Source organism: Opisthocomus hoazin, chromosome 6, assembly GCF_030867145.1.
Source record: "Opisthocomus hoazin isolate bOpiHoa1 chromosome 6, bOpiHoa1.hap1, whole genome shotgun sequence".
Classification (NCBI taxonomy): Eukaryota; Metazoa; Chordata; class Aves; order Opisthocomiformes; family Opisthocomidae; genus Opisthocomus; species Opisthocomus hoazin.
In genome coordinates, this window is record NC_134419.1 from 34,775,758 (window position 1) to 34,803,187 (window position 27,430).

A 27,430-nucleotide genomic window follows, 5' to 3' on the forward strand; every position below is an offset into this window, starting at 1 on the left:
GCGTGAATTTTAGCAGAGTGCTTTGGCACGTACTGAGCTGTATGCGTGTAAGTTGTCTTACTGGCTGTAATGGAGATTCTGGCGTACTAGAAATCAAACGTGCGTTAAAGTACCTGGGCAAAACATAGCTTGGGATGCCCCATGGCTTCGGGTCTTTGTACGTATTCCGTGGAGGTGGAAAGCAGTACCGAGGGAGCCTTGTTAGCCGCTCTGCATGTAGGTGTTGCTCAGCCCTGCACTCATGGATTACAAACTGATAACAAAGAGGTACGGCATTGTAAAAGCTTACTTTTTTTTCATTTCTGCTGTAAGATTCCTTTCGATTCCTTTCATTTTTTGTTGTTATTGAGTTAGAATAGTATTACAATAAATTTGGGCCTTTGACATTGCAAGTCTAAAACAAATACAATCAAGAAATTAAAACGTTTTCCACTATTTTAAAAAACTGTCTCTCCACCATCTACCCTTACCTCTCCCAATAGCTTCAGAAAATCAGGACATCGAAATAACATTTCAGAGTTAGCCTTAACTTCTCCTTTTATTTCTGCCCACTCTTCCTCCCACCGCCTTCAGCTTTCTGTTCTGAATTGAAGATCAAATAAGCATTACTGCCACAACATCATCTGCACTAGGACGTGTTAAAAACCTGTGCAGAAATACTGGCAGCTACACCTTTATCTGCTCTCGCAGTACAATGTGGAGACTGATATCAGAGTCGTCTACATATGATCAGGATCCTTGTGCACATCCTTGTAGCTAGCTAGTCTTCTGTGTTATGCACTAGATGGAAGGCAAGTGCTGCCTTCTCTCTCTCGCTTAAAGGCAGTACCAGCATCCAAGGAACTTGATGATTCAGGTTATTACACACAGAAGAAATATTTTTTTTCTGTCATTCACACATGCAGCAAATTTACATACTAAATGAAACAAATTTATTGTGCTTCCTTCTCCTCAGTAGTACAATTAGCTAGAAACAGTGTTGTCATGGGAAGAATTTGCCCTGGAGTCGTTCTCTGAGAAGTTCTTTTCTTTCAGTGGAGTCTATCCAGATTTCCCGATGTTTGAGTTCTGTTTTAAACTCAAAATGTTTTGCTTTTCTTGACATTTCTGTTTTAACTTAAACTCCTTGTCTTTAAAATATTTGTTTGTAAGGACTAGAGTCTGATACTGTTATTTTAAAAGAAATATTTGCATGAAGCTTCAATTCTAGCTCAACAGTAGTACCAATTTAGGTCTATTAATCTCTGAATACAGTTTCATTTGAAAAATTAGACTATAGCTGTTCAGGACAGGACCACCCAGGGAGAAGCACTGATGGAAACGCATGATCACTAACCAGCATGATCTTTGTTTTGTCAGTGTTACAAAACCATTATTGTCCAGCATATTCATATGTCTCTAATGGAACAAAGTGATTCCATAAATTTAAATAAAATATTAAAGGTGATGCTCTTTAATAAGTTAAAAAGTTCACTTCTTGTTTCAAAGGTGAGCATTAAAACTAAAATAAAACCTTCTAAGATATTGAAAATAAGTATCTAATTTTTAAATCCCAACCTCTAAACTTAATATAGAATAAACAGGTAATTTTCACACTGAATACTAAAATTGAACTCTGTATGCCATCTGTATGCAGATTACCTGTGGTACCTTTGCGAGTGGTTTGCACACGCCGTGAAGGCTGCAGAATTTGAAATGTACCATTTATATAGTTTACACAAAATTCATTAAAAGATAGCTGGGTTTTGGCCCTGTGTATTGAATTGCCCACTGTCTTGCGCTGCCAATAATCACATCTGTGGGAAAGTAACTGTAAAAGTAAATAAATAGAAATAACGATAAAATGTCATCAGATCAGAATCCTACGTTTATTCTAGTGAACCATTTTACACTCATTATCAGGAAAATAACCTTCAGTTATTCCAAGCTGAAAAATATGGACTGAATTCACCCATTTATGTTGACTCCTCTTGTTTCTGCAGTGCCACAGAGGAGCAATAAACTTGACTTAATGACTGTTTTATATCATTCAAGTGAGAGAGAGCAGCTGGAGTATTGCTGGTGAATAAGGTCCAAAATACTTTCACATTTCTGTCTTTGAAGAAGAGGATTCCATGTGTTCTTTGGAATGACTTTTCCACCCAATAAAGCCAAGAACATGCTTTTGCTTTCCTCTGAAGTGTTTTATATATCCACACTGCAAAAACATGGAAACTAAAACTTGGGCTTTATTAAAAGGAAGAGATTTACAGTTATTTCATTTTCAATAGTTCTTGTACAAAGGTCAAATGTTGAAATATTCTTGTATTTAAAAATACTGGGACTTGTAAGCTTAAAAATGCACCCCTTAGAGCAATGCTTGTGTGCCAGAATTTTAAACTGCTTAGCTCACTGTTAAACAACAGGTTTGTCTGGTTAACAAAAGCACTCTGAACTGTATCGGAAGGAAGCGTTTTTTGGTTCTCTGTGAGAAAATGGACTATTTCAGAACAAATGGGAACAATACATTATCAGGAAGAAATTACACCTAGTCATCCTACATCTCCTGAAAAGGTAAATTTAATCTGTCCTGCCTTACTTGGCAAGTGTCCTATGAGTACAGCATTTTAAAATTGGCAGCGCGTTAGGCAGGAGCTGCAGGATCTCTTGTAAAGTGATCAGCCTTCCCAGATCTCAAGCACAGAAGGACTGCAGATGGTCATTGAATCGTTTAAATTTTTGTGCATTATAGGAGCAGGAGTGACCATTGGATTGGCTTCGGTCATATTTCCAGAGGTTCAACAAGGGCAAATGCAGGGTCCTGCACCTGGGAGGAACAACCCCATGCATCAGTACAGGCTTGGGGCGGACTTGCTGGAGAGCAGCTCTGTGGAGAGGGACCTGGGTGTCCTGGTGGACGACAGGTTAACCATGAGCCAGCAGTGTGCCCTGGCTGCCAAGAAGGCCAATGGCATTCTGGGATGCATCAAGAGGAGTGTAGCCAGCAGGTCGAGGGAGGTTCTCCTTCCCCTCTACACTGCCCTGGTGAGGCCCCATCTGGAGTGCTGTGTCCAGTTCTGGGCTCCCCAGTTCAAGAAAGATGAAGAGCTACTGGAGAGAGTCCAGCGGAGGGCTACAAGGATGGTGAGGGGACTGGAACATCTCTCCTACGAGGAGAGGCTGAGGGAGCTGGGCTTGTTCAGCCTGAAGAAGAGAAGGCTGAGAGGGGACCTAATATATACTTACAAATATCTGCAGGGTGGGTGTCAGGAGGATGGGACCAAGCTCTTTTCAGTGGTGCCCAGCAACAGGACAAGGGGCAACGGGCACAAACTGAGGCACAGGAAGTTCCGTCTGAACATGAGGAAGAACTTCTTCCCTCTGAGGGTGACGGAGCACTGGCCCAGGCTGCCCAGGGAGGTTGTGGAGTCTCCTTCTCTGGAGATATTCAAGACCCGCCTGGACAAGGTCCTCTACAACCTACTGTAGGTGACCCTGCTTCGGCAGGAGGGTTGGACTAGATGACCCCCAGAGTTCCATTCCAACCCCTACCATTCTGTGATTCTGTGATCCCAAAAGCAGTGGATCCTTTCATAGCAAATGAAAGATTTTTGCAACTTGACCCTTTGGCGAAACTCAGCAATTCAGCTTTATTTCAGTAAATCAGGATCTTGTGGAATATTGTTTGCTGGCACTGCAATAGATAATATTAATGTATTTCTCTCCGCAGTTCCTCCAAGTGTTGTTGGTACTAATCCTGAGAATTTGACTGTGGTGGTGAATAATTTAATCTCTCTGACTTGTGAGGTCACTGGCTTTCCCCCTCCTGATCTCAGCTGGCTCAAAAATGGCAAACCGATCAGTTCGAACACCAACACTTTTATTGTGCCTGGTGAGCAATCTCAGCTATTTCTATAGCCTTGGGACTCAGCTTCTGTTGGTTTGGTCTTGATACGGGCGATGGCCATTATTTATGGAGCCAGTGTATTCTTAGAATTGCTCCAGTGAGTAGGCAAGACACTTGGCCTACTGTGTTTCATAATTTCTTGGCTGTTGGGTGGGTTCACTTTTAAAGAAAACTAGCTGGGCTGAAGGCACTGAAACAAACTGTGTGGAAAAGACTAGAGGGCACGTCAAGTAACAGATGAGCTCTGATACAGGTATTGATTGAAGTTGAGTCACTTTGACTCACATTTCAAATAAATGATCACAGATTGTGACAAGGGCTAAGATAAATTCTGTTGGCTTAGATGACAAAAAGTGAAAGCCTTCCGTTTGGCTTCAGTGGGGAGCTGGATTAACCCTGCTGGTATCTCGGGAAGAAATCCGTGTATTTGAAGGTTGTCTTAACCGTTCGAAGCTCCTCCCTAAGTAAGGTCCCTGAGTGTCTGCATCGTTTCTGCTCCTGCTGGGTATCTTCAGCCCAGGGCATCACGTGCAGGTCTCGTGCTGTGGTGCTCAGTCCCGTCTGGCCGGTGTTCTGTGCCCGGGGGCTGTGTTACAGCACAGACCAAAGCAGAGACGTGGAAGCTGCTCGCTGGCTGTAGTCACCTGTACAGATTAGTGACGGGGGCACAGGCAGTGAGGAGCTTCCCCAGTGCAGACAGGTGAGACCAGGGAATAAAGAATGGGGTGGTGGCAGAGTTACGTGGAAAGGGCAGAGTTAGGTTAGGAGACAGCAGTGAGCAGCTATGGAAGAAACAGGTCTAAAAGGACTATTTGTTGTCCAGACTTATAATTAACAGCACTAATGAAGTTTACCCTAAAATTTTAGTTCTCTTGGCTGGATGGGGTTTTTTTTTAAAAATTAAGAAACCTTTAAAAGCAATGGCAATGCAGTGCTTTTTTGAATCTCCAGTTAATTTAATTGCCTGTGCTCAGTCCTTGGACCTGCAATTTTGAAATAGCATTTGAGATTGATAGAGTAACCACAGCATAAATCTCAAGCCTTCTCTGTCTCCTTCAGGTGCTCGGACTCTGCAGATTCCCCGAGCCAAACTACCCGATGATGGTGAATATACTTGTATTGCCAGAAACCAAGCTGGGGAAAGTCAGAAGAAGAGTTTCCTAACTGTCCTTGGTTTGTTTTTCACAATTTTCTGAGATAGTATCTATTGCTTTGAAAATGCAGTATTTTGTATTTATTAGGTTGTTTTCTGCCTTCCCACAAAACGGAGGCAGAAATAACTCTGAGCTTCTTCTACAGTGCCCCCAAGCATCAAAGACCACAGTGGAACCTCACTGACAGTGCTGAACGTGAGAGTGGGCACCCTGGTGATGCTGGAGTGTGAATCCAACGCTATTCCACCGCCAGTCGTCACCTGGTACAAGAACAGGCGCATAATTTCAGAGTCTGCAAACGTGGAGATCTTAGCGGATGGGCAAACGTTACGAATCAAGGGTGCAGAGGTAGGCCAGGCTTGTGGGGTGCTGCGTCGGCCACTACTTTGCTACTCTTAAGCAATTATTTTGCTCTTTGTTGGTGTATTCTGCTAGCTGTGTGTAGGAGATGCGTTTGCTGGAGGCCTTTCATTCTGTGAAAAGGACCTGGAGCTGGCAGAGGCAAAGGCTATTAATATGTCTAAATGTAGCATTAAAACAAGACTGCATAATAAGTTTTTTAAAATTTGTTTTTATTTTAGGTTTCTGACGCAGGCCAATATGTTTGCAAAGCCATAAATATTGCAGGGCGAGATGATAAAAGTTTCCATCTTAACGTTTATGGTGAGCATCCTCTGCCTGATCTGCAGCAGCTATTGTAATACCACAGGCATCGTGGAGTAGACAATTCAAAATCAGTTTGGAAAAATCTTTGGTGACCAAACGATTCTTATTGCTTCCATCCAATTTATAGTGCCACCAACTATCGAAGGCCCGGAGCAAGTGTTGGTGAATGAAACGGTCAGTAATCCTGTTACCTTTGTCTGCGATGCTGCTGGAATTCCTCCGCCAGCGCTAGTCTGGCTGAAGAACGGAAAACCAATAGGTAACGTTCTCTCACACTCTTTTCTGCTCTTTTTTCTCCCTTGTGCTATTTGCTGTCTATTTTTCGTCTCCTCTTCATCTGCCTCTAGACAGACTCTTATGTTAGCTGATTGGAATCTTTGGTTTGCTTTGTTTTGAATTTTTGATGAAAAAATTTCTCAAGATGCGTTTGCTGTCTGAGGCCTGCTTTGGAATGACTACTTGTTTCCATATTTCCAGAAAACTCCGATTCCCTTGAAGTTCATATTTTATCTGGTGGAAGCAAGCTTCAGATTGCTCGCTCTCAGCTTCTCGACAGCGGGACCTACGTGTGTATTGCCTCAAATGTAGAGGGAAAAGCTCAGAAAAGTTACCTGCTTTCTGTCCAAGGTAAGGCATGGGAGTGCAGTGGGCAGAATTGTTTGAGAACTGGTGGAGTGTGACACTGTCTGTACTAGGGACACAGAGATGACATAAACATGTGGAAAAGTAGAGAACTTGGACCATTTTTTCCATCCTCTGCAACCAGGGGGGGGAAATAGTTAGAGGATTGTATACTGTTGGTCAGAAATTTGCATGAAAATGAATATTCTTAATCTGTGATTGCAGGAGAACTTGAAAGCGATGGGAAGGCTGTGTGTGTCCGCTGCTGGTCGCATCCTGCCTGCTGCTGAACACTGAACCTGCGCTGGCTGATGGAGCGTGGGGCAGCACACACACACGGTTTCAGAAGCAGGGATACCTCTTGCTTTTTTTGCCATAGCAAATAGCAAGAGATAGCAAAGAAATACTGGCAGAATTTCCTTAAGATTCTTCTTTTCCTGCTCGAATAACAAACCCTTATTTGCTACAGAATTGTCTCCTGCCTCCCTGGATGTCACCCTTACGCTGCAGCCACCTTTGTGCTCCTTTGTTGCTCATGACTGCTCCCCATTAATTGTGCTAGTCCCCTCCCGTGCCCAGTGAGATGCTGATGGTATCGGGTCTGCAGCTCCCTGCCGTGGTCCTGGCCCGCGCCGGTGGCTGCTGGCTGAGGAGGCGGCAGCGTAGGCTGCGAGCTGGGTGTGCCAGAGCACCCGCGTGCCTTCGCTGGCCATCGGCCGGCCAAACAGAGCTGGAAACCGTTCGTCAGCGTGGCTGTTCTTGGGGGTGCTGGTGTTTGTGTGCGTCCCTGCCTGCCGGTTTGCCCCGAGGTTAGGAACTGAGCACCAAGCTGGCTGGTTGATCCAAGGTGACCGAAATTGTTTGAAATGCTCAGAACTTACTGGTGAGATGGACAGTCTCGGCGTGATGGAGAGCGTGATTGTCACCCTTGTTCTGTGGGGGAAGCGGCTGAGAAGGGCTGCTGCTCAGGCTGCAGTAAGTGCGTGTCTGTGAGCAGGGACGTGATGGTCTGATGCAACAGGGCATTTGCCTGTGCTCTGAGGACGTGCTCAGGAGTTAAGCAGGCGTTTAATTGTTACAGTGCATTGGATGTTTGATGAAATGGGATGTTGTCATAATATTTTTGCATGTTAGCATTGTGTGAGCAGCTTACTGTAGGTATTAAATATAATGGCAAAGTTACATGTTTTTATAATTTTGTAAATTAGCTGGTGTAAGGAATGATTAAAGTGGGTTTGAATTTATCTTTGCGGAACCCTCTCTAGAAACAATATAACACATGCTTTCCCAACTAGATTGGAGTGGAAGTACTGCAATAAATGCTACTACTCATGAGCTACCGCAATGTAACTTTTTATAGTTTCACTTGTGTTTCTTGCTGATGCATCTTCTCTTCCCTCCATCATGCACTTCTAGTTCCTCCCGCTATCGTTGGCTCTGAAATGCCTAGTGAGGTCAGCGTCCTCCTGGGAGAAAGCCTCCAGCTGCTCTGCGATGCCAATGGAGTGCCCACGCCTGTTATGCAGTGGCTGAAAGATGGAAAAACAGTTGGCAGTGATGATTTACAAAGAATAAGGCAAGCAAAAATAGCAGATACTGCTTTCTCTTCTTGTATAATTTTAAACCTCAGAGGGCCCTAAAAAGGGAGCATAAAAGAGGGCCCAAAGGAGGGAGTGTGAAGAAGGCCTGAGTCTTAGCTTAGCCGGGTTAAGAACTTCATCTCCCTCTTTACCTTCTGTAAATCTAGTATACTTCGTTACTACTTCGATTTTTTTAATTTTATTTTTTTTTGTACAGAGATAAGTGTATGATATCTACTTCTTTCTCAGTTAATAAGTTCCATTAAAGTTCATCAGGTTCATGAAAGTTCGTTACGGACAATAAGTTCCATTAAGTTCCTTTGGAGGGGAAAGATCCGAGACATGGAAACATTTTACTCTTGCTGCTTTTCATTATGGGTTCTTCAAAAGCCTGGCTGGAATGGAATCCTAATACAAAGTTAAACAGGAAAAATTTCCTATCTCTAATGATAATATTTTGCAAAAAAGATGGTTCTCTCACCGAATTGCCAAGAGGATAGAGGTTGTTGATTTAAATGTAGAAAACGGACAGTTTATTTGCCAGGTCATAGGACTGCGTAAACCAGCTCCCTGTGTGTTGTGACCTTCCTTGCAGAGTAACTCCAGACGGCAGCACGCTAAACATTGTCAGAGCTCTCCGTTCTGATACAGGAAAATACACTTGTGTGGCAACCAATCCCGCGGGAGAGGAAGACCGCATTTTCAACGTGAACGTATACGGTGAGTTTTGACAGATGTGCGGCTGAAATCTGGTCCATAATCCTATCTTTGTAAGCGCTCCCAAGAGAGAGCCGAGAAAGGAATGCCTGTCTGCAGAGTAGTACTGCATGCACGTGTTTCCAATTCCCTGTACCGTAGATATCACAGTATATTACACAGGATGTTCTGTCAATGACAGAACGATTGAAATCGCTGGTAAATGTGTTTTGGGGATAAACAGAAATGAATTCCTTTGGTGTATTTCATCATAGAGGAATTCTGCTTGCGGTGATTTTTTTCAGAAAGAGAAAGATACACTTGGGGCTGATTTACTATGATACTTCTTTTTTGTTGTATTAGTTTATCTTCACTAATTCCAAAGTACATCAGCTAAAACTGAAGTAGTATGGGAGGGAACTAGTAGTTAAAGGTCCCCTCTCCCCTGAGAAATACTTTATTTAGAGTTTAAAAGAAGGTGTTTTGAAATTTTCCACATTTAAAAATTAAGTCAACATCTACAAGTAGAAGCTAATAGACTAACTTTCCTCCTGCTTTCACATTGTTTAAGAGTTGTTTCAGTAGGTAAGTTAGTGGCGGCAGACTGCCGCGTCCCTCTGGCCCTGAAGCGGTTGAGCCCGTTCCCTCTGAGGCTTGGCCACTTGCTGCTCCTGCCCTGAGCTCCCTCTTGTCTGCCACAGCCTGACAAATTGAAGGGACAATTCTGTCATTCTGAAGCGCATCTGATTTTAACATGTAACTGGATATTAGTGCTCAGGATTATTGCTAGAGGATTTACTGTTTATAAAAAAGGGAATCTTCTCATGGAATTGCCTAGGGGCCATTAGGTGCGGGATTTCCTGCAAGACAGCATGTGTGGAATGATTTTAAGAGCCAGTTTTAATATCTTCCTTTTCAACATTTACAAAATGTAGTTCCTCCAGCAATAGCCAATAATAAAGACGCACCAGAGGACCTCACTGCCCTCTTGGACACCTCGCTAAATATTGAATGTTCTGCTGCTGGAACACCCCCACCACAGATAAACTGGCTAAAGAACGGTCTTCCTCTGTCTGTCTCCTCGCAAGTCAGGCTGCTGTCAGCTGGGCAAATTCTCAGGTTGGTTTTCATCTATTGTAATTAGCCGAGTTTTTGGTTCTCTTTTGCTCTGTCAGCATAATTCTGCTAGTATTTTTAGAAGCGAGGATAAAATTTGATCCAAACCATGCCATAATAAAGGTAATGTATTCCATTTACAGCTTGCTTAAAATGACTTTCTCTTTAGACTTGCCCGAGTGCAGGTATCGGATACTGGTGTGTACACTTGCGTAGCGTCTAACAGGGCTGGAGTGGACAACAAACATTACAACCTTCAAGTTTTCGGTGAGTCTCTCTGAAATGCTTTATGTAAGAAGAGTCCTTACTTGAATTGGCACCCGTAATGTGTCACATTTTTTTCAGAAGGAATAATAATATGTAATTGCTAAGTGAATTTTAACACGTGCTAAATATGAGTGTAAGAGGTGAAATGCAAAAGGGTAGCTGCATTCCAACTTTTTATATTCAGAATGAACATCTGGGTTGTACTCGCTATGAACCAGATCTTTGTTTCTTGGCAGTACCGCCAAGCTTGGACAACGCAGGAGGGACGGAGGAGGTGACTGTAGTGAAAGGTGGTGCGGCGTCGATGAAGTGTCTTACTGACGGCACTCCTGCCCCCAGTATGTCCTGGTTTAAAGACGGGCGGCCGTTAAGCCTCAGAGCTCACCTGACGTCAAGTAACCAAGGCATGGTCCTGCGCCTTGTGAAAGCAGAGACCGGCGACACGGGCAAATACACCTGTGTGGCATCCAATGAGGCTGGAGACATCAGCAAGCACTTCTCCCTGAGGGTGCTGGGTGAGTGCTGACCTCTTGGTGGGACAGAAATGCAAGCAATGAAGGAGCATCTGCTCAGGACAGCAGTTAAAAAATCTCAACGCATAAGGAGTGTTTTCAAGAAACGTCTGTGATAAATAAGAGAAATAAGGAAATGGAAGATACCTAAAGACGTGTGAATGTGTAATATAGTATATATTTTTTCCCAACATTTCAGGAGTACTGAAATATGCTATAATTAATAGTGAACTAGTTTGCAAAGTAATTAGACTGAAATGAATAACTTTGATTAGTAGAAATTCAGCATGACAGAATGATAGCACAGCTGAAGGTACAACAGCTAAAGGGCTAATATAAATCTTCACTGATACTATATTACATATTTTACCTGGGATTATGAAAACATTTTTCTAACTAATAATTCCAACTCATAAAATATGCAGATTAACAGACAGAGACAGGTGGAAATTACAGAAGATAGTGAGTTAATGGCACAGCCAGAAATAATACTAATGCAGTCTGTTTCTTCAAACTCTGACCACAAGAATGTGTATCGGGTTTTACAGGCTTTTTGAGTCAACAAAGAACTGGGATGTTTTTCCTTCCCCAGAGCCGCCTCTCATCAATGGTTCAGATCAACCAGAGGAGCTCTCCGTTGTTGTTGGCAACCCTCTGGAACTTCCCTGCATCGCTTCTGGCATTCCAGTCCCGAAAATCTCATGGATGAAGGACGGGCGCCCGCTTCCGCAGAATGATGATGTTCATGTCCTAAGAGAAGCCCTTCAAATAACCAGTGCTCAGGTAGAGTATTGGTTTCAAATCAGGCTCAGTTTTGCAGACCCTGGAGGAGTGTGCAGAGCTGCCTGCTATGAGGACCATCCGAAGAGATGGTCCAAAAAGCCTCTGTAACCTCATCCACCTGCCTCCATGGTAGGAGAATGGATTTTCCCACACAGAGCAAGCACTGGAGAGCCCCCAAGCGATTCTGCCTCTGCTGAGCATGATTACCTCAAGTTTATTTCAGAGTTCTGTCATTTTTTTATTTATCGGTACTCCTTGATACAAAGCAGAACAATCAGTGCTAGGGACTCCTGTATTTCCCTGGGTTTACTTCTGGTTTAAGTCTGTGTCTGTAATCTATTCTTTGTTCTTGTCCTGCCTGTTTGACTCTTGTTACTGTCTCTTGGTTTCCTTCTTTTGTGTTTTATAGTTCCTCCTCGACCTTGCTTCTCTTTGCGTTAGCTCAGATTTTCCTAACAGCCATTTGCTTCTCACGTGTAGAAGTCATAGGTTACAGAGAAAAACTGCATTTGCAGTCATCTGTGTGTAAATTAAGAAAAAATAAATAAAGACAATAAAACGACTTTCCGATGAGTTCAGACAATAAAAGAGTTCAGGGAAAAATAACCTTTGCAGACCTGCACCAGTAAACTAAGGCTGTATTTGGCTATGGACAGCCAGACTGAAGTTCTCCGAGCAGAAGTGGGACAGGGCTCAGGTCTGGCTGCTGCTCGTGTTGTTTGTAAAGCAAACACTCCTTCCCTTTACAAGGAAGGAGAAAGCATGGAAGTGTTAATGAGTATGTGTGCATAAAAAGATTTCCTCAGGACGCAGAACTGCCCTTGCTGAGATGGATGCCTGTAGCCAGTTGCATCTTTACTGATTACCTGCTGCAAAAAGCGTCACAAGCAAAACGGTTCTTGCTGGAGACTCGTTACCCAGAGAGATTTTATGGGGTCCTGCAGCTCCTAAGCCATCTCTGTACAATCCCACCATGGTAAAATAAGGACATTTTCAAGAACTTTATTAATTTATTTTCAGGCATTCCTTATCTATTTTGTTTGCGCTGAAGTGCTGCTTGTTATATGTAGTTGTCAGTATTTGTGTTTCAGAGTTTTTCTGAATTGTTCCCATATTCTGAGGTTTCTGCTGAAGTTGGTCATGTGTTTCTAGGTGGAGGACACAGGAAGATACACGTGTTTGGCATCTAGCCCAGCAGGAGATGACGATAAGGAATATTTAGTGAGAGTACATGGTAAGTTTCATTTAGGAAAAAGAAAATTTATTCCTTCAAACCGCAAACTACTAAGGTATGTATCAGTATCTCATTTAACAAGTTACATATTACTAAAGAAGAAATATTATGTGTTCTGAGAAAGTGATGTTACACCATGTGATCATAATTGACATTTCTGAATAAGGGTAACTATTCTGAACATGATACACAGTTAAAAGGGAAAGTTCCACCTGATGCAACTGATTTCTGTTATAATTCCAAGTCTTGTATTTTGAATACCTAGGAAGGTTATAGACATCAGTATTCAGTTAGATTGAGTTTATTGCGCTTACTAAAAAGGATGTGAAGTATACTGATACCTATGATCATCTTAGTTTTTCAGTAGAAAAAGATAAGAAATGTATTTAGAAATGAATACATAAAATGTAATGACAGTAAAGGAAGTATAAATGGGACTTCTGCAGTTCTACAATATGCCTCAAGTTTATTTTTGAAGATTATAGCTCCCATGTTTATTGATGAACAGTTTATGGAACTTTGGTGATCTCTGCTCTGTCTGGCTTAAATGCTGATATGTTCACTGAGAATGAACTTTAAATTGATTTCTGTCACGGTACTTTCCAGTGTGTGACTTAAGAAACAAGTTCACCACTACAGATGTGGTATGTTTAACACGGGTATTGAAAAGTAGAACTAATTAATGATACTGTAGCTTTGCATTTGTTTTAAACTTTAAACATAAATTGGAAATTTTCAATGAATAATTTTAATGTGGTGTTTATTTTTTTCTTAATTTTTGCAACAGTTCCTCCTAACATTGCTGGTACCAGTGGTCCACAGGACCTCACTGTGTTGCAGAACAGACAAGTTATACTGGAATGCAAGTCAGATGCTGTGCCACCTCCGACAATCTCATGGCTTAAAAATGGAGAGCTTTTAGAGGTACAGTGGTTACGTTATTTGTACTAGTCTTTTGCTCCCTTTATTTTTTACACATGGTGCGTGAGGTTTCTTATTCCACTCACTTGCCCCTTCAGTGCAGTCCAGGTTACGGTGCCTTGAGTTCAAGAGAAGCTGAGTGGCCCCAGTACAACTGCAGTTAGTCCTAAATGAGCACCTGGAGCTAGCCAGCGTGTGAAGTGGCCATCCCACTGTTACTTGTTCTTTTTTCCTTTAGGGGGATCCCTTGCTCCTCCTGGATCCTCTGAGCAATGCTAGAAGCCTTCGGTATACTCCTGAATGGCTTCCCAGGAAAGGTAGCTGAGAAAAGACTGCACTATGTGTTTCCTTTGGGTATATTATGTGTCCTCATATTCTAGTGGCATTTAGAAAGGAACTAAAACTCTTAACATTGGAAAAAAAGAAGAGAAAATGGGTTGCTAATCCCCACAGTTTTGTATCAAATGCATCTTTTTCACTCGGAATTCCACGTAGTGTCATGTTAAGGCATCGAGTCTTTGCTGGTTGAGAGACAATTGGCAAGATGAGGGTGGTTTATACAGAAAGAATTTTTTATTTCCCATCCTCTTCCTCGAGATGGCTCAAAAACCAGATGCTTTCCAACTCAACAATTTCAGTTCACTTTTTGATTGAATTTAATTAATTGATAATTTTCCCTTAGTTGATCTTTATTCATTAATAAAGAGGAAACAAATTCAGCTTATGAATTGTGTCTTCCTTAACTGTAGTCTATCAGTAGCCTTTGCCCGACGTTCTGCTTGTTTGCTTTCCTTCTGACATGCCACTCCTCAGACTCTTGCTCTGCTGTAAATTCAGAAGAATGAAATATTAGCGGAAGACATAAGAATATGGTGGGAGATTATGCCTTACTAAGGGCTGCTAGGGAATGTTACCTTGAATATAGCAGCAGAACTAGCGAGAAACAAGTGTGGGAGAAACACTCTTTTTCTGAATGGTCAGTTCTTTAATTGGGTAGTGATTTGCTTAATGAAGGCAAGACTGAACACGGCTTGGAAGTTAAGTCTGTGAATACTTCTTTTGTCTCAGTCTTCCTTGGAAAGCTTATGTTTTAAAAGCAGTACTTAATAAAAATAAACCATGGAAAGAAGCCACTGTTACAAATACTCACCAGAAAACAAAGCTGTGGAGAAATACTGTGACAGATGTATGTACTCAGCTGGTAACCTGTGAATTAACTTTCGTCTCCTCTTGCCTCATGAATTCACATCCGTATGTGAGGGCTGAGGCATCTTGGCCAGTCAGTCCCCTGCCTTTTGATTTAGAACAGAGTAGGCAATTTCAATGTCTTGAGTTAGCTCTCCTCCTGCATTTGTGATACAAATTTAGTTCAGACATAACATTCTCGGTTTGTCACGTGTGCTTTAAGTAGCAGACTTCGGTTTATTCTGTTCCCTACCATCCGTTTCATTCTTCAGCTTAGCTTATATAAGTATATACTCCAGATATCAGGAGAACATTAATGTCCTCCTGAATGCCTGGTTGCTTTCCTAACCTCAAAGCAATGTAATAGCCTACTAATACTGAGCACCTGGGAAAGAGCTCTCCTTGGGTCTGAAAAGAGTGGTGCTCTGTGGCATATCATCCTCTTTACCTTGGAAAAACAGAGGTTTCACAGTGACAGGAGAGGATTGGAGAAAGTCAGGTTTTCAGACTGTGGTGTTATTTGAATTTGAATCGTCACTGCTTTTGTGAAACGGCCTTGTGGTGGAGGCTGTCATTCTTCCTGGTTTTGTTGTCCTCTGCCGTGTGGATGTTGAGGTCTGCTCTGGACCTCTGTGTGCTTAATGATGTAATTGTGCAGCACCACTGTTTTTGGTAGCAGAACTGTAGAAAGATCTGGCCTCTAGCAACTTTGGAGTCCTTGCACTCTTCACCGATTTTTGAAATGCGCATTGAGTGTTAAGCAAATCAGGTGGGAGCATCTTGACCTAATCTGGCTTTATTTAAACACTAAAAGGCTTGCTGAATTTGTGTTTTTTCAAAGATGGGTTTTCTGACATACCTTGAGTGGAGCACGAGGATTAAATGACAGCTTCATTGCCTGTTTCTTGTCATCTGTATGCTGCTGTGTGTAGAAACCGTAGCATAGGCTGCATACTCAGCAGGAAACACCGGTTATTACCCAAAACCTGAGTGTCTGTCATCCACTCTGGTGCTGAATCATTTCACCGGCGAGGCTCCAGCGCTGCTGTTAATTCTGCATTGTTAGGCTTGCCGAGTTGGTGCCTGGTGTGAGACCTGTGCCCCAGGGTCCCCGTGCAGAACCAGAGGAGGTTCGCCACTCCATGGCAGTGGCTATTCTTGGATCTGCTAGCCAGAAGAGCAGATGGGAATGTCAGCTTCCAGTTTCACCTAAAGTGGGGGTAGCACATACTGGAAAAGACTGAGTTTCTTGTCTTTTTCTACTGTTTTTCATCCAGTCAGGTTTTTGAACGCTTGTAGTTGATATTACTGTCAGTATTCCGTGTGGATCTGGTCCAGACTGGTTGTGGTAAAAACGCTTTGCCTTCAGATGGCTGCCCAGCGGGTGCTCTGGAGTCACCGGGGACTGGGAAGGCTGGTATCCGCATACTCGGAAATGCTGGCTAGTAAGCTCAGCAGGCTAAGCTTGTGCTGGCTCCCACCTGATCAAGGCTGTGCTGTTTGAAGAACAGTTTAGAGAAACTTGTATTTCTTCTGCCTGTAGTGTGCATGACTTTTCCAAAAAATAAATTTATCCTGTGCTATTAGCTGCCCCTGGCCATGAAAACTCAAAAGCCCTTTTGCTACGTAGCCTAAAAAGCTGTCTTATTCAGGGACAACTCACAGTAGGGGTTTCAAGGGGGAGCCATTAAGCAGTGATAATTTTTCAAAACTTTGTTTACCCTGTTATCTTCGTGGACGTAAACAGAGTTAAGGCAGCAGTGAATTCAGTCCCTGGTTTACCTTTGGCCTTCCTTCGTGGCTTTTATTACTCTGCAACAAAGAATGCTCTACCTGCATAAAGGGAACAATGGCAGAGTTAAATCTGTCAAACTCTCTCTCTTTCCCCTCAGGGAACTCCTCGAGTTCGAATCCTGTCCAGTGGGCGATACCTGCAGATCAATAACGCTGACCTCGGCGATACAGCAAGCTATACGTGTGTGGCAAGCAATGTCGCAGGAAGAACGACCAGGGAGTTCGTGCTGACAGTACACGGTAAAATCACGGATCCAGTCTTGTGCATTTTGATCTTTGCGTGGTGTTTCTGCAGGAGTTCAAACGGCGAGAGAGAAGCATTAGCAGTCTCTTTCCAGCCAAGCGTTGACCACTTAGGTGGTGTCTAAACTGGGGGACCATGTGTATTGCCTCATGTGTGCCACCAGCCGAGTCCGCAGTTGTCCCCCACGCTAAGGGACCTGCTGGGGACTCACCATGGCTCCCTCTCCATCTGTCTGTGCTTTCTGCTGACGGAGGGGGCTGCGCATCAGCCATCATCCTGGTACGGAGTCAGGAGGCATCCAGAAGGAACGCCCAGATCCAGGACTGAGAAATGCTCTTGGACAAATTCAGGGAAATTCCTTCAAAGCATTTGCCTGGCACCCTGGGGTACTGGGTTTCATAGTTGGCTTGCCCACCAGTTTTGGAAGTTACTTGAAAACTGTGGTGGCTTCTCCGCACCTGTAAGCGGGAGATAGCAGGAAGACCGGGCTTGAAGGGCCCCAGGCATCTCCATACCTGCCCTGTACTACCGTAGGCCTGAACTTCGCTTTAAACCTATTTATCGTGTCGCATCTGGTTACAAACTATGCTGTTCTCACACTCAAGTGACGAAGAGAAACTTCTTTCCTATTTCTGTTCGGCTCACAACTCAGTCATATGTAGCTGCATTACACTGTGCCTCCACTAAGGACTGTCCTTACTGGTCCAGTTAAAATTCTTTTTTCTCCTGGATTTGTAATTAGGAAGCAAGGGTATCACCACAGCCTTGTTTTGCTGAATTAAATCGCTGAACCCTTTCACTGTTTTAGCTATATAATGGCCTTTGCAGTAACTTGCAAAGATGATCTTTACAGTGTATTTCAGACTAACTTTCTTTTTCTTTCCCCACTGCATCGTGGCAATTACCGCGCACGACACAAAATGGTAAGACACTTGGTTCTGTCTTTGCAGTCCTCCCTGTACCTGGTCCTGCGGCTGTGTTTTCATGTGTTAGTTTCGATCGTTGCAGCCTAAAGTTTTTTTCTTATACCATCAGCGATTTTTCCCTTCACAGTGGCTCCCACCATCCGAAGCAGTCCTCAGACTGCTGTTGTGCATATAAATGCTTCTGCTGTCCTGGAGTGTGCTGCCGAAGGGGTACCAGCCCCCAGAATTACCTGGAGGAAGGATGGGGCTATTTTTACTGCAAACAATACAAGGTATTGTACAGAAGTCAGCACGAATATTCTTCGTTGCTTTTTAAGAATATATTAATCACAGAAAGCTTAATTAGACATCTGCGACTTGTAAAAGTAGTTTTGTTTTCACAGATCAGAACTAATCTTTGTACTGTCTTCTCAATAGACCCAAACGTGGAAATTACGGTGGTAGAAACAGTAATATAAAAAAGTTCTACAGAAAGGTAGCAGTACCAAAGGTTTCATCCTATTATTGTTAAGAAGGATGAAAAACTGTTTTGATGACCAAATGTAATAGTAATTCTTCCAATATTAAAGACTTTGAAAAGCAATTGTGGAGTTTTGGGATGAAATCAAGCAGTTTCATGCAGAATAGAAGCTACTTGAGTGTACACTGTAGTTTCTAATATATAAAACTTCCTATACATGTTCTAGTATCAACTTTTATCACAGTGAATGGTTTCTATCTTCTGATAGTTTAAGAGGAAGTAGTTTGGCATTTTCTACAACTGAGCAAATGCTAAAGAATTCAGTTGTATTTCAAAGAAACAAGAAAATGTACAAGCATTAATTAGGGGGTCTTAATGTTAGATGAGAAACTATAAAAAAGAGCTTTCGGATATTTTCTGCAACTCTGTCATCACTTATGTGGAGTCACTGTGTCAGCTAGATTTCATAATTTCCCTGGGAAATGGGTGTGCTGGGAAAGAGTGAAGTCAGAAGTGCAGTGCATGAGAAAACTGTGCCCAAATGAAGACGCCACGTGCCAGGCTATTGGTTGTGTACCCCGAGTCCTCTCCTCCTTCTGCGCTACCAGGATAGCCCATGGGTCTGTTGAGTGGGTAGTACGAAAGCATTTATGGCTTTGTTTCAGATACTCCATGTTAGAGGACGGATCTCTGCACATCCACGCAGCGCACGTTATGGACACAGGGAGATATGTGTGTATGGCAACCAATGCAGCCGGCACGGAGCGCAAACGGACTGACCTGCAGGTTCTTGGTAAAAGTTTTGGGTTTAGAGAGATACATATATGTGTGTGTGTTTTTACAAGTCTGAAGTCCAGTTATATAATTTTTCTTGTATTGCCAGATCCATTTTTAAGTTTAGCCCCTTTTTAGTTGCTGTGGTTTGAAGAAAAAAAAACCAACAAACTAAAAGAAATTTACAGCTTTAGGAATAGAACCCAAGTGTTCATGAAAATGAAATATTTATTCCTTGTGGACTGGAACTAGAAAGACTTGACATGTCCCATGCTCTATGTTTAGTAAGTTTACTCCTGACGAGTTACTCTTAATAAAAAATCAAGTAAATGTGTTCTGGCAGTTCAGCTCTCTCTCTATATATGTATGAGGGCTGTGTGTGTGCATATATATATAATTATTCTGAATAATTAGGCTTTCTTTGTCCTTAGTTCCTCCCACTATTGCTCCGGGACATACCAATGTTACAGTTACTGTAAATGTGCAGACCACTTTGCCCTGTGAAACCACTGGGATTCCCAGGCCAGCAATTAGCTGGAAAAAGAATGGGCATCTACTTAGTGTTGACCAGAACCAGAATACATACAGGTGAGAGATGTTTTCACTGGGGGTTTAAAGTTTTCGGGGATGATTTTGGCACTTTAAAAATCTAGGTATGCTTAAATATAATCTTGTGTAGCCTGCAGATTCAGTGGTCTGATTACCTGAGAAGAAAAGAAGTTTTTCAATGGCTTTTCCTTTCTTCTCTTGTCTTTGTTCAGACTTCTGTCTTCAGGTTCCTTAGTAATCATTTCTCCCACGGTGGATGACACTGCTGTCTATGAGTGCTCTGTGTCAAATGATGCAGGAGAAGATCAAAGAGCAGTTGAGCTCACTGTTCAAGGTAGAGGGGATACTGCTATTACATGTGTATGGCACCCAGAATTTCCTTGGGGCATTCCAATGCGGAGATGAGATTTTTCTATCGTTCTTTTACGATACTGATATTCATAAGTCTCTGGTATTCCCAAGAAAGACAAGTTATTTCCAAGGATTCATAAAAATGAATATAGGCAAGTAATCTTTACACTGGTCTTCATTTGTAGTGCCCCCATCCATAGCAGATGAAGCCACAGACCTTTTGGTAACGAAGCTGTCTCCAGCAGTAATTTCCTGCACCGCGTCAGGGGTTCCTGTCCCCTCAGTTCATTGGACCAAAAATGGCGTAAAGTTGCTTCCCAGAGGAGATGGCTACAGAATTCTGTCCTCAGGTACTGTGTGTGACTGGAGCTCAGCTGCAGAAAATCAGGGAAAGGGTGCAGTTCTGCACACCTAGTAAATAAATGCGAACAATCCCCTCAAACACCCCTTCTCCAATTTCTTAGAATAAAAATACAGACCTCGTAAGACAGATGGTGTCACGGAGTTTACTGCGAATACCGGGGACTGCTGCAGGTTGTCATGCGCTCTCTCTGCTGCAGGTGCTGTTGAAATCCCGGCGGCGCAGCTGGCACACGCGGGGCGGTACACGTGCGTGGCCCGGAACGCGGCCGGCGCGGCTCACAGACACGCCACTCTGCGCGTGCAGGGTAAGCTGGGCAGCTGAAGAGAAAGGGCACCCTGGCAGTCAGCACTGCCGGTGTAACACGTACGTGTGCTGCAGAGCACTGGGGAGGCCAGCGCGGGCCCTCACGAGCAGCGTCTTGCTCAGCTGAATTGTCGTGTGGGTGCGCTGAGTGCTCAGAGTCGCCGCTCTGCGTGTTCCAGCTCGGGTACCGGGGGCCGGACCCCCCAGTCTGTGCTGCTCCATTTTGTTTTTGTAAGATTTTGGGTTTGTTGCTTTTTGCTAAATTAAAAAGTGTCTGTGATGGCAAATTGCCTGCAGTGAGGCCGTGTTCGGTACCCGCACTCACGCTGAGCATGTTTGTGGTGTTGAAGAGCACTCCACTGAGCTCTTTGCAAGGGTGGCAGAATACAGCCATTGCTCGTTCGGCCTTCTCAGGCTCTCAGGTTACGCGATTTTTAGCATCTTCTGTTATTTTCTAGCTTTGGAGGTTAAGCCTATTGCATTTTCCTTTGTCTTTCGTTCTGCAGAACCACCAGTTATCCACACGCAGCCAGGGACGCTGGATGTCATTGTGAACAACCCCGTCCTACTGCCGTGCGAAGCCACTGGCACGCCTCGGCCCGTAATCACCTGGCAAAAGGAGGGCATCAACATAGTCACAACAGGTATCCTCTTAAAGCCCGCAGCGCCAGCCTGCTTGCTGGAACTCAGAAACTTGTTTTCTCTTTTGTGAATGTTCAGACTTAAGATGTAAGGAACCCATTCATTTAAAAACAAAAAACAACACAAAACAAGTGTCATATTTATATTTGTTTTAGGCAACAGTTACATGGTTCTTCCGAGTGGCAGTTTACAGATTGCCAAATCAGCCGTTGAAGATGCTGGCACTTACATGTGTGTTGCTCAAAATCCAGCTGGCACTGCTCTGGGGAAGATCAAACTGAAAGTTCAAGGTAAATCATCTTTTAAACTCCTGTAGTGATTTCCAGACAGGAAATTTGTGCACGCTTTCTGTTAGTAAAAACACAATTCTGAGCAACAGAAATGGACCTAATGCTTTCCTGTTTGGTGTGATGCTGCATGGAGCCCCGGAGGTTTATTCCCTTCAGTTGTCTACCTGAGGATCCAAATGTGCTCTTAGGATTATTTTCACTAAGAACTGAAGCGTTCCATGCTTCTTACAACGTCTAATTCTTTTCAAAATTTTCATTATTCTTTTCAGTTCCTCCTGTTGTCAAGTCCCACACCAAGGAATATGTGGCTCCTGTTGATCAGTCTGTCACTCTGCAGTGTGAGGCTGAAGGCTACCCTGGGCCAGAGATCAGCTGGCATAAAGATGGACAGCAAATCACGGAGTCCATTAGAAGAAGAATTCTTAGCACTGGTGCTCTGCAGATTGTGTTTGTCCAGCCTGGTGACACCGGCCGCTACACCTGCGTAGCGGCAAACCTGGCAGGGTCCAGCAGTTCTAGCATGGAGCTCACTGTGCACGGTACGTGGGACTGGGCGGAAGCAATGTGCTTCCTCACAGCGTGAACCTGCCGAGGGTGAGCAGCTAGGATGTAAGGGAGGAGTTCAGGAAATTTGTGCTGCTTCATGGGTGAGGTTTTTTGGGTTGTAGGATCAGCCAGTTGCTGGAGTTTAGGAAGAACGTTACTGCTTCGGCAGGAGGGTTGGACTAGATGACCCACAGAGGTCCCTTCCAACCCCTACCATTCTGTGATTCTGTGGTTTCCTTAACTCAGTTTACACTTTGTTACAAGTATTTCATGCATTTCTCTGGCATGCGTAATGGTAGCCATTGATGGAGACAAGAAACAGTACAGAAGATCAGGTGTTGTATGCTTTTACAGGAGTGCTTGGAGAATGTATAGAGGTGAATCTTTTTAATAAACCTTCTCACAGTTCCACCCAAGATTCGCAGCACGGAGGCGCAGTACGCAGTCACAGAGGACTCCCAGGCTGTCCTGTCCTGCGTGGCTGACGGGATTCCAACACCAACAATAAACTGGAAGAAGGACAATGCGCTGTTAACAAAGATAGCTGGAAAATACCGGGCTGTGCCAGGTGGAGACCTCATTTTGGACAACGTTGTTGTAAGTTCCCCGAATCTAACCGATGACTTGACAGGTTTGGCAGTAGTAAGACCCTGCTTCTCTTCGTTTTTACCCGCTCCTGGATTAGTCTTTGTTGTATTTTGTTTTCTTGCTCTCAATATTCCAGAGTCTTTAGAAACATTTCATTTTCCACTGAGAAATAAAATCTGTGAAGAACTTGAAGTGATAAATTCTCAGGAAAGGCAAAAAGAAGTGTAGGTCATCTTTCAAATGTAGAGGAAGTGAAAGAGTTCAGCTGAGGATTTCCGCTGAATGCTTGTTCCAAACCTGTTGAGACTCTCGTACCGTTACCAGAGGGAGTGTTGTATAGGATATACCACAGCTAAAATGTCCCCAACGTGCTTTCTTTCAGCCTGAGGATTCTGGCAGTTACACCTGTATTGCTAACAACGCTGCTGGAGAAGACACACACACCGTCACCCTGGTCGTTCACGTACTTCCAGCCTTTACTGAGCTGCCTGGAGATGTAGCTTTGACTAAAGGAGAACAGCTCAGATTAACTTGCAAAGCAACTGGGATACCTGTACCCAGAATAACCTGGACTTTTAACAATAACATCATTCCAGGTGGGTAACACTGCGTCTTACTGGCTGTTCTGCTCTAGAGTTGTTTTCCCCCACGCAGCATTGCAATTAGTTTAGGATAAGAAAAGAAAAAAATGTCATATACTTGTTAGGCAGGGATCGTGTGAGGAATAGCTTCAGTATTATGCAATTGTAATTAAAAAGAGAAAAATCTGTAAGGAAGAGAATTAAGAAATTGTTCCTTTTCTGTAGACAATAATGTAACGCGTTAAAAACATTCAGTATCTGATGATGTTTGCTCAGCATCCAACAACTAATGCTGTTTCTCTCAATTATGAAGAAAACCTCAGCAGTTCATAGAATGCAGATGCACAAAGCTTGAAATCAGGGGCCAGCTTCAGAGAACACGTGCCTGTGGGCACACATCATAGCAGTGACTTTCTCTGCGTTTCTGAGGTGCCTCAGAAATGACATGGCACCGTGCCGTTGAGCTGTGTGGCTGAAAAGTGCTGTAATTCCCACGGTCTTACGACACACCAGTCACCGAGATGTATACGTTTAAAAGAGTGGAAGTAACCCTTGGCTGTGTGTTCTCCCTTCAGCACAATACGATGGTGTAAATGGATACAGTGAACTTGTTATCGAAAGAGTATCTAAAGATGACTCTGGTACCTACGTGTGCACAGCAGAAAACACAGTTGGCTCCATCAAAGCTATTGGGTTTGTGTACGTCAAAGGTACGTAGAATAACAGTGCTTGTGGTCACTGCTGGACAGTTTCACGCTGCCTTCGATTTTGGTAGTAGAATCACAGAACAGCTTGGGTTGGGAAGGGACCTTACAGACCATCCCATTCCACACCCCTGCCATGGGCAGGGACCCATTCCACCAGCCCAGGGTGCTCCCAGCCCTGTCCAGCCTGGCCTTGAACCCTGCCAGGGAGGGGTGCAGCCACAGCTTCTCTGGACACCCGGAGCCAGTGTCCCACCAACCTCAGAGTGAAGAATTTCTTCCCTATATCTGATCTAAGTCTCCCCTCTTTCAGTTTAAAACCGCTACTCCTAGTATTTGATACTTTGTTTGTGGCTAAATGGTAAAAGTCAAAACAGGCTGAAATTCAGGCTTCAGAAAGTCAGAGATCGACGATCCCTCCCAGCAATTTTGTTAAGGATGTTTTATTTAATTTTGATTCTGCTATTTCTCTGCCATCACTTCTTTTTTCAGAGCCTCCAGTCTTCAAAGGGGATTACCACTCTAGCCGAATTGAGCCCTTGGGAGGCAACGCTATGCTGAATTGTGAAGTCAGAGGAGATCCACCTCCAACCATCCAGTGGAGCAAACAAGGAGTTGGTGTTCAGACCAGCAACAGGATCCGACAGCTCAACAATGGTTCTCTGGCTATCTACAGCACTGTCGTGAGTCACTGCTCTGTCACGATGTGTTTCTGCGTCGTACTCGATCAATAAAGGTATTCCGGATAGCGCTGCTTTGAAAGAGTGAGGTGGACATATAACCCACTTTTGCTTTTACCTTTAACAAAAGTTGTTTTAATTCAGACTAGAATTAGACTCAAATTACCGTGACAAAGAAACCTCAGGGGGTATTCTTCTCTTCAGGTGTCTGAAGGGCTGAATCTCCATACTGATGGTTGGTGTGTGAGATCCTGGTCAGCTGAAAAGCAATAGGATTTTCCATGTGCAAATCTCTTAGCTTCTAAATTTCTAATATGAATGGCAAGACCCTTTTTTCACTCATAAACTCATGTCTGCAGTTTGAAATGGGGTTAAAAAACAATAGCTCCCTTGAGTTAATTTGCATTTAGAAAAATTTGATCCTCAGTGTTCAGGAATTGCAGGAAATAAAAAATGGAAAATAAAAATAATTCACAATATCAGCATAATGCTAATAAAAGCAAAATGTTGAGATACTCTAGAATCTAACAGTGTGCTGCTTAACCATAGAATCATTAAGGTTGGAAAAGACCTCTAAGATCATCAAGTCCAACCGCCAACCCAACACCACCAGGCCTGCTCAAATCCAGTGCATGCTGTGTTGTGTTGCAGAAAATTCACTGACGGGAGGTGCACTGCGAAGGGAAACCCTCGTTACACGCGTGTTGACTATTTGCGTTCTGTTCTCTAGAACGAAGATGCTGGTGACTACAAGTGCGTGGCGACCAACGACGCTGGTGTGGTGGAACGCAGTCTGACGCTCACACTGCAGAGTAAGGCTCAAAGCGCGAAGTTTAATGCCAGTGGGTTGGAGCGATACCCTGCCTTCGGGTAGGTGTGTGCAGCTCCCACCGAAGTTTCGGAGGCTGGACGCCATCTTTCATCCTTAAGAGTCTAGTCTAAGCTAGTGATTGAGGTCAAAGAAGAGAAGCATACAGAGGGTGACTAATCCTCACCTTAGAAACCAGCTTAGCGTGGGGAGAGTCACCTCTGAAAGGGCCCATTCCTCTTAGTTGAGCAGAGAGGATGGCTACACTGCCGGATTAAACTAGACTCTTAAATTAAGAAAGTTACGTGAGATGAATCCCAGCTTTCAGTGACAATATTTTATTTTTGGCAGAAATAATATTTCAGAATTCTTTTTTCACTCGTGGTAGAATTTCGGCACATCCCTTTTCTGTTATAGCCTGAAGCAGTGCGGGTCGTTACCTACATCTCAGTTGCCTCTGGACCCGATTGAGAGCATCTCCCTGCAGGTTTTGTGAAAAGCAACACCTTTCAGCGATAAAGACGGCTGCATGCTCATATAGTCAGGCCTCGATACCAGCTTTGGTCCTCAGGTTGCTACATATTAAAAATAGCCTACCTTGTCATTTTGACTTGCATATATCCTACCTTTGAGAATGGAAGGTCAACAATAATAATTTTAGTCAAGGCAAACTGACTTACGATTTGTTGACCCACCTTCTGACCAGACCTTTAATATTCAGTACAATGGCAAAAACTTAACCACGTGCTGTTGCCAAAAGACACCTTTCTCTTCCAGGTGCCCCAGTCATTACCCTGGAACCCGCAGGGACCGTTGTTGAAGCTGGTGCCACAGCCCTGCTGAACTGCCAGGCCGACGGCGAGCCTCCGCCAGCCATCAGATGGTCCCGCCACGGTCGCCCAGTTGTGAGCGATGAGAGGGTGGCTGTGCTGTCCAACGGCTCCCTGCGCATTGCTGCCGCGCAGAAGGAAGATACGTCTGAATACGAGTGTGTGGCGCGGAACCTGATGGGATCTGTTCTCATTAGAGTTCCACTGACTGTCCAGGGTGGGTGCATAAAATACAGGATAGTGACTGTCAGACTGGTAGGTTACAGAATTAATGGAGAATGAATATGGTCAAGATTTTCTCTTATCCATATTTTATGTGTAAGATATTTTATCTTATCTTCCACGTATGCAGGAGGTGCGTGTTAAGCCTAGTCTGAGACGTCAGTGAGTTTCTGTTTTGTGACATTTTGTTGTGTTATGCTTATCCAGCTGTGGGAGACAGACAAGTGTAAAGGAGTGAGAGACATAAATAATAGTGAAAGGGTCTTCAACTAGATCCCACCCTCAGAACACATATCAGAACTGAACTGTACCTCTGAGGAAAAGCATTTAGGGGCATAAGCAATAGCTGTTTCAGAGCAGCTGAAGCATTCTCTGAACCGTGGTCAGATATTTCTGCAGCGGGTGAAGTGAGTTGGGTTTCCAGGCGTGGCTTACGAAGCGCACTGTTTGCTTTGCTGTATCAACCTCGGAGAGTTAGCAGCACACTGCAAACCGAGCGTCGTCTCGCCCCTTGCAGTGCATGGTGGGTTTTCGGACTGGCTCGAATGGCGACCTTGCAGCGTGACGTGTGGTGCGGGTGTGCAGGAGCGCGTCCGTCAGTGCAACAACCCGCTGCCAGCGAACGGCGGGAGGAGGTGCGAGGGGCCCGACACAGACGTACGCGGCTGCCACAGCCAGCCCTGTCCAGGTATTTCCTTGACGAGTCGATAGTTCCGCTGTGCCGCCCTGTGTTATGCGCCCTAGCAGGGAACCCTTACGTCACCCATCTTCCTGACAGGTGAATTTTTCTAAGAAGCTGGAACTCATTTTGACTTGTGTGGAAAGAAAGAGGAAATTCAAATAAATGCTGCAAAAATATTTTTTATTAAAACTGTGGGGCTTTCTGTTTCTTAGTGGATGGCAACTGGTCGGAGTGGGGCCCGTGGGAAGAGTGTTCCAAGAGCTGTGGGCAGGGCAACCGGACCAGAACCAGAGCCTGCAGTGACCCCCCAGCTCAGCACGGCGGGAAGCCCTGCGATGGCAGCGCTGCGGATTCAGTCATGTGCAATATTCAGCCGTGCCCAGGTAAGAGAAGACTGGTTTAGAATTAGTTGCATTAGGGGCTTTCTGGAGGGATTTCTTTTTTTGCCCCCCAAACCCCTGAGCTTATTTC

At 44.0% G+C, this 27,430-nt stretch overlaps 1 protein-coding gene across 1 annotated transcript in view; it reads left to right on the top strand.

Moving 5' to 3' along the window:
- The window catches only part of HMCN1 (hemicentin 1), a 195,460-nt gene that overhangs the window by 145,893 nt on the left and 22,137 nt on the right, over positions 1–27,430 (top strand). The window contains exons 58-89 of the mRNA XM_075422725.1: positions 3,710–3,871; positions 4,946–5,059; positions 5,186–5,388; positions 5,622–5,703; positions 5,834–5,965; positions 6,184–6,333; positions 7,744–7,903; positions 8,503–8,627; positions 9,539–9,722; positions 9,889–9,986; positions 10,223–10,501; positions 11,091–11,281; positions 12,434–12,515; positions 13,303–13,439; positions 16,514–16,655; positions 17,713–17,857; positions 18,711–18,838; positions 19,251–19,407; positions 19,581–19,702; positions 19,905–20,069; positions 20,280–20,387; positions 20,893–21,030; positions 21,184–21,318; positions 21,588–21,857; positions 22,271–22,461; positions 22,835–23,048; positions 23,609–23,743; positions 24,230–24,420; positions 25,148–25,229; positions 26,003–26,272; positions 26,795–26,965; positions 27,172–27,342. Of these exons, the coding sequence (XP_075278840.1) occupies positions 3,710–3,871; positions 4,946–5,059; positions 5,186–5,388; positions 5,622–5,703; positions 5,834–5,965; positions 6,184–6,333; positions 7,744–7,903; positions 8,503–8,627; positions 9,539–9,722; positions 9,889–9,986; positions 10,223–10,501; positions 11,091–11,281; positions 12,434–12,515; positions 13,303–13,439; positions 16,514–16,655; positions 17,713–17,857; positions 18,711–18,838; positions 19,251–19,407; positions 19,581–19,702; positions 19,905–20,069; positions 20,280–20,387; positions 20,893–21,030; positions 21,184–21,318; positions 21,588–21,857; positions 22,271–22,461; positions 22,835–23,048; positions 23,609–23,743; positions 24,230–24,420; positions 25,148–25,229; positions 26,003–26,272; positions 26,795–26,965; positions 27,172–27,342 (5,034 nt within the window). The remainder of the gene's footprint in view (positions 1–3,709; positions 3,872–4,945; positions 5,060–5,185; positions 5,389–5,621; positions 5,704–5,833; positions 5,966–6,183; positions 6,334–7,743; positions 7,904–8,502; positions 8,628–9,538; positions 9,723–9,888; positions 9,987–10,222; positions 10,502–11,090; positions 11,282–12,433; positions 12,516–13,302; positions 13,440–16,513; positions 16,656–17,712; positions 17,858–18,710; positions 18,839–19,250; positions 19,408–19,580; positions 19,703–19,904; positions 20,070–20,279; positions 20,388–20,892; positions 21,031–21,183; positions 21,319–21,587; positions 21,858–22,270; positions 22,462–22,834; positions 23,049–23,608; positions 23,744–24,229; positions 24,421–25,147; positions 25,230–26,002; positions 26,273–26,794; positions 26,966–27,171; positions 27,343–27,430) is intronic.